The sequence below is a fragment of the Clarias gariepinus genome, chromosome 15 (assembly GCF_024256425.1).
Source record: "Clarias gariepinus isolate MV-2021 ecotype Netherlands chromosome 15, CGAR_prim_01v2, whole genome shotgun sequence".
In the NCBI taxonomy this organism is placed as follows: Eukaryota; Metazoa; Chordata; class Actinopteri; order Siluriformes; family Clariidae; genus Clarias; species Clarias gariepinus.
Window position 1 is genome coordinate 26,816,912 of NC_071114.1, and position 6,946 is coordinate 26,823,857.

A 6,946-nucleotide genomic window follows, 5' to 3' on the forward strand; every position below is an offset into this window, starting at 1 on the left:
GACAGACAAATTACTTTTTAATTTAAAAAATGAATAAATACACAAAATGGGTAGTAACTGTTCCAGTTCTGCTAATAATAATAAAAAAACGTTCAGCAAATCACAGAAAAATGCAATACTGATGAGCTCATAGACTATTTACTTTCCTTTTCATTAAATAACCATGATCATTTCCTTATGAAAATGTTATATTTCATTCTCTAATGAATCTTTAGTTACATTTTATGAATATATATAAGAAATAACATGTGTGATTGGGTGGTGGGCACAGTGAAAATTAGTGATTAGCTGGTTAGAATAGCCACTCTGATTAGTGATTGGTCCTTATCTTTAAATAAATGCAACTCAGTCAGGCTTTACAAATTCATTAGAATTACCACTAGCCTCATTAAAAATCTACTTAGAAAAATACCATTCAATAAGCTTGCTGAGGTACAGTAAGAAGAAGGCCTCAGTTTTAATGTACTGTAAATGTCTTAAACTTTGCAAATGATAAATATTCGTTATTTAACATAATTTGGCATAATTTTGGTCTTGTGTATTTTAGATGTCAGTGGTCTTGGTTGCTTTTGAACTGTAAATAGCGGTCGGAAATACCCTTAAGAATGAAAGCAAACTTTTTAATATTGTCAATTTCCCTTTCTTTTCATTGTAATTTTTTCTCATTTGAAGGTAACCCAGATACCACACATTTTAGAGGTCTTTCTATTTTACACATTTTTTTAATTTTACAAGGCATTTGAATATTTAGTAATATTTTACTTGAATAAATAGGAAATAATTTACTGTATTGTATTTTTATACATTTTATAAATATTTAAATATGAAGTACTTTCAAGTATACAATATGGGAGGCATTTAACTATTGTAAAACTTTTACTAATAAACATTTTGTTTGTAGATATTTATAAGAATAGGAAGCATTTTTTTCTCAAACATCTATACCCGGTTTTCCCAAAACAAACAAAGCCATTATCACTATAAAACTACAGACATATGAGCACCATTTAGTTTTACAGTGTTTTCTGTCCCTGTTTGCAAGCTGGCCATAATAACACATCTGGACATTCAGAGGATTTTCTTTATCTGATCATAAAAGACTAGCACCAGGGCACCCCCCATACTTCTGAGAATATTTGACCATGTTCCTTTGAAAAAGGCGCTGACCCCTTCATCACGAGCAATCTTCTTCCAGCAGTTCACTGTGCCTGTGTACATAACGTCGGCTGCAATGCATAAAAAAACAGAAACACAACATATTTCTTTTATATGGAAATGAATAAACAAATAAAAAAAGATGTGGAATCCAGATTGGATATGACTGGTATGCAGCGTTTGGTTATATGACACTAAGTTTGACAACCATGTACTAACTTACCCCCTTTAAGTCCTGATTGCATCATCATGCGGCGACGCACTGTATCGAAGGGGTAGGAGATGAATCCAGCAACTACAGTTACACTTTGTGCGATCATCCAGCTCACCAAAAAGTGGATATTCTCTGGATCTGGCATTGTACCTACACAACCGATCACAGCATTTAGTATCTACATATCTAACCCTGCTTTTAAATTTAAACTGCACTCAGAACTCACTCTTAACTGTGTCATAGATTCCGAAGTACGCGGCCCTATAGATGATGATGCCTTGCACGGACACGTTGAAACCTCTGTAAAGACCTCTAGGACCATCAGCCTTAAGTATTTTTCCAAAACAGTCACCCAGTCCGGTAAATTCCCTGTCCGCTCGTGCCTTGCCGATGTCAGCTGCCAGACGTGTGCGACAGAAGTCCAGTGGGTAGACGAAGGTGAGTGACGTGGCACCTGCTGCGCCCCCTGCTGCCAGGTTTCCAGCAAAGTGGCGCAAGAACTGCGTGTTCTGGTCAACACCATTTAGGAAGAACCTCTTGTACCTGTCCTTGAAGGTGAAGTTGAGGGCTTGTGTAGGGATGTATCGAATCACATTTGCAAGGTTGCCTCTCCAGTACGAGAGAATACCCTGCTCTTTGGGGATGCGCACGACACAGTCAATGAAGCCCTTGTACTGCTTCTCGGCTGCAATGTGTTTGCTGGCATGTTGCACCTGTAAGAAAATTCAACAAAGCTTCAAAGCCTTAAGCATGCTTGGCCTTTGCAAATGCTCAACTGGACAAAGAAGAAGACTACTGGTCTTCTGTTTTATAATCAGATAAAACAAAAATTGAATTGTTTGGCCACAGTGATGTAGCCTTTATTTGGTGTAAAAAAGAAGAAGCCTTCAACGCCACTGTCGAACTTGGTGGTGGGACCCTAATGTTTTGGGGGTGGTTTTCAGCCGGTGGACCAGGGAACTTAATCACAGTAAACAGCACCATGAAAAAGTTGGAGCTCATTGCTAAAGATGAATGGGCAAAAATACCAAAAAACCTGCTAAAACCTGGTCAGCAATTATAGGAAGCATTTGATTGCTGTAATAGCCAATAAAGGCTTTTATATTGATTATTGAGAAGGGTAAAAATAATTTTGGACATGCTACTTTTTGTTCAACTGTAAATAAAAGATTAGTAAAAAAAAATTCCACAATGATGCCTCTTATGCATTGTCTTATTATCTTCTGGGAGATGCCTGTGTCATTTTTAATCAAGAAAAAAACTTGCTGGTTGAATAAAAGTAACTTTAAGTCAGAATTTGCCAGGGGTATAAATAATTTCAGGCTTGACTGAATATGTACATAATAATAATAATAATAATAATGATAATACTGTGAATTCTGATGATAATAATAATAATAGCAATGTGTTATGCATGTGTCAGAGAATGATAATTTAAATTTGAAGAATTCTTCAATCTCACTGTTTTTTTTCCGATCCTGTGAATATGACCATTATAACACAGAGTGTATGCATGGAAAAAGATACGGCTGATGTTCATGCATTTTGGCGAGATTTATTAAAACAGAATGCGCAAGCACTTAATTAACCTTAATTAGCATGACCTGTATATTAAATTATTTCGTTGGCTTTAATAGTAGTACTGAAAAATCACGGTTATTACAGTGCATGTTAACAGGTTTTTGTCATATTATAAAAAAATACATTAATTGATTCATGATCTTTTGTAATACTTTGCAGTGATACTACCTTATATTCTGTAATTTAAAAAGGGAACAAGATTCTGCAGTAATAGGATAAAGGTCTCTAGAGGTTCTGCTCCCAAGGTGACAATATCCACTTAGTCACAGTGTTTACATGTACATATCCACTTCAATTTTAGCAAAATTTTATTTTTGTGCCTATTTTGATGCATATGTTTTTGTTCATTTTTTAAATTCCTGATAGTAACCTCTGTACTAATGTAGCAAGTGCTAAGTGGAACGCTCCTTCTGGTTGTTTTTTTCTTTAAGCACTGACTATACTCATTTATCACCTCTATAGCATGCCAACATAAAGGTTGTTTTTTGCTGAATCAGTATCAAAGCCACTCCTCTCGGAAAATAAGACATTAGTGCAGACATTTTTCCCTGTTTTTACATTTTAGTTTCATCTCCCCCACTCATGATATTTACTATACAGTAAGTATTGTGTTGATCAAAATAAGTTACTATACGTTGTGGTACAGTATACTGAATTGACTACAGTAATTTACTATACACTGTGGTATACCTTATCCAGAGCGACTTGCATGTTTAGCTATTATACATCTGAGCAGTTGAGGGTAAGGGCCTTGCTCAATAGCCTAACAATGGCAACTTGGTGACTGTGAGGGTTGAACCGTAGTCCAATGCCTTAACCAATGACTACAGTAATGTATGTTACTATACACATGTGGTATGGCGTATGGCTTCAGTAAGTTACTATAACCTTGTGGTATACCGTATTGGTTACAGTTAGTTACTATACACTGTTGTATACTGTATAGACTACAGTTTACTAAATACTGCGGTATACTGTATTGACTACAGTGAGTTACTGTTATATACTGTTACTCCCATCTCAGGGAATTTTTTCTTGCCACTGTCTCCGTCGTCCTCGGCTTGCTTGTCAGGGACAATCTTATCATTTTGATTCAACACATTTACATTTCATACAAACTTAAATAATTCTTTTGATTGTGTAAAGCTGCTTTGCGATAATGTCAATTGTTTAAAGCGCTATACAAATAAAATTGAATTGATTGAAAAATTGAATTGAATATACTGTATTGACTTAAGTAAGTTAAAATATACAGTGGTATATAGTATTGACTAAGTTGCTATACACTTGTGGTATACCGTATTGATTACAGTGAGTTACTATACACTGTGGTATACCGTATTGATTACAGTGAGTTACTATACACTGTGGTATACCGTATTGATTACAGTGAGTTACTATACACTGTGGTATACCGTATTGACTACAGTGAGTTACTATACACTGTGGTATACCGTATTGACTACAGTGAGTTACTATACACTGTGGTATACCGTATTGACTACAGTTAGTTAATATACACTGTTATATACTGTATTGACTACAGTTAGTTAATATACACTGTTATATACTGTATTGACTACAGTTAGTTAATATACACTGTTATATACTGTATTGACTACAGTTAGTTAATACACACTGTTATTTACTGTATTGACTACAGTTAGTTACTATACACTGTTATATACTGTATTGACTACAGTTAGTTAATACACACTGTTATTTACTGTATTGACTACAGTTAGTTACTATACACTGTTATATACTGTATTGACTACAGTTAGTTAATACACACTGTTATTTACTGTATTGACTACAGTTAGTTACTATACACTTGTGGTATACCGTACTGACCACGGTAAGTTACTAAAAGGTATACTGTGGTGTTTAATATACTAGCTAAATTACTGCAGCAATACAAAAAACAGTTCCGATTAAAAATGTCAATCTGATTGCGACATATGCTGTTTAACTGTACATTTTACTTGCAGTGTCTTGCGTTTCATCTTATTTTTGGACAGGTACATTCATAACCTAATTATTTTCATTGTGTACCTGCATCACCGCCTCACCCAGCGTCTAGAATGCTTTTTTTTTTGCCGTGTCACCCTAGACCCTGCGTAATATACAAAAAAAAATCTAGCCGCGCACCGCTGCTGTAAATATCGCGCGATTCTTTAATAAATAAAATTCAGAATAAATAAACCGAGTGTCAGTGTGAAGTCAGTGCTCTGGAGAAGTCGCTCTGACCTGCAGGAGCAGCTTGACTCTCTCTAGCGGAGCCACAGCAGTCTCCGACACCGCGGCTGCGATACAAACCGCCGCGAAGTCCTTGGCGAAGGACACAGCAGACTCGGTCATGTTTTATCCTGCAAGTATTAATAGTACCGTGTAATAGTACAGTGACGTTAGGCGCCTAGCAAGCCTTTCCACCACAGATCAGCTTACTAGAGGACAGTTTCCAGGTGTGGAGAGAGCGCACGACGCACGGCGCAGGTATTATACTGGTATCACGTGATTATAACCACAGCGATGCAAATCAACAGGTAAGTCGAGAAGGACCTGACTGCTGACGTATCATTGCTCACACACACACACACACACACTTAAATAGATGTGATGAGCAGTGAAACCGGCTCTTTTAACACAGATTGTTGACTCAGCATTTTGACTGCCTGTGGGTGTCCTTTTCAAAATATATAATCTAAAACACACAAGGGACAGCCTGTGATATACAGCTGGCTCCAAAATCCCGAGACTATAGTGAAAATGCTTCCATTTGATATTCTAATCATTTATCACCAAATTTTGTTAAATAAATTAAATTATAAGCAGTAACGTAAAACGTAGAAATATGGCATGTATGTTTACATCACCGACAATGTACACTAGAGAGAGAAGGAAAAAAGGATAACTACAAAACGTTTATGTAAAACTCCATTGTCGTATGTTAGATCCAATGTAGCAGTCTGAGCACGTGATATAAGGGATAAATGTCAGGGTGAACCCCTAGAGGGCGCCTTGTGCTCAGAAACCATTTTTGTATTTTTGAGTTTTTGAACTACGTTTCCCAGAATGCACCTCGGTCAGCTGATGTGACCTGCACCTCGGTCATTTTTGTGACTCGGTTCATTGAATCTAGTTCATCAAAATGAACGAATCTTTTTTTGAGTCATTTATTTATTTCGTTCTTTTGATCAGAAAAAAAAAATAAAATGTTACATTTTCAATAAACAGACCCCGAACACGACTTCATACACACAATTTGGCTATAGTCTCAGTAATTAAAATTTTACAATCCAGCTAAATATGATAATAACATATGATAAACAGAATAAGCAGCTCACCTGTCATATCTTCCGATCCGAACCGTTCGTTCTTTTGTCACGTAACTCCCATAGACTCTATGCAGTGCAGTACACAGAAAACACAGTATTGAATGAACGGTTCTGCTGATGAGTCCCCGAGTCGTTCGTTCCTTTGTCACGTGACTCCCATAGACGCTATGCAGTGAATGGTTTGAAAGGAAATTATCAGGTTTTGTCCGAATATTGATATTATTGTTTATCGTGATCTAATAAAAAAGCATGCAAAACATTGACAGTAAGTGTATCGAGTGTATGTTCTTGTCAATGCTGTATACTTTTGCATTTAATGAAAAAAATATTATGCAAATATAATGTACTTAGAAATGATTTATTTATTTATTTATTTATTTATTATTTATTTATTTTGGAAAATATGTAAACGTGTATTATTTGCATTAGTTGCAAATAATAATACTATTAATAACTAAACATTTGCTTCATAACGTTTGCGTTATATTTTGTAAAAAAAATAGTAAGGGACACAGTCATATAAAATTAAATAACATGGATTTGAATACTTACCTACAAATGATTGGGTCAAACAAATGTCAGCTAAATACTAATATAAAGTGTTGGGGTCAAACCAAGTTCAGTATCCACTAAGTTTAACTGTCACTCAAAGCTATCT

General features: G+C 35.6%; 1 protein-coding gene across 1 annotated transcript; it reads right to left on the reverse strand.

The window, feature by feature from the left end:
* Positions 1 to 837: 837 nt before the first annotated feature.
* On the reverse strand, positions 838 to 5,746 carry LOC128542697 (ADP/ATP translocase 2-like). Its single transcript, XM_053512654.1, has 4 exons — positions 5,201 to 5,746; positions 1,596 to 2,082; positions 1,379 to 1,519; positions 838 to 1,226 (listed from the first exon to the last, which is right to left on the reverse strand). Exons 1-4 carry the CDS (start codon positions 5,309 to 5,311, stop codon positions 1,069 to 1,071), a joined length of 897 nt encoding a protein of 298 aa, XP_053368629.1. The 5' UTR covers positions 5,312 to 5,746; the 3' UTR covers positions 838 to 1,068.
* Between the last annotated feature and the right edge of the window lie 1,200 nt (positions 5,747 to 6,946).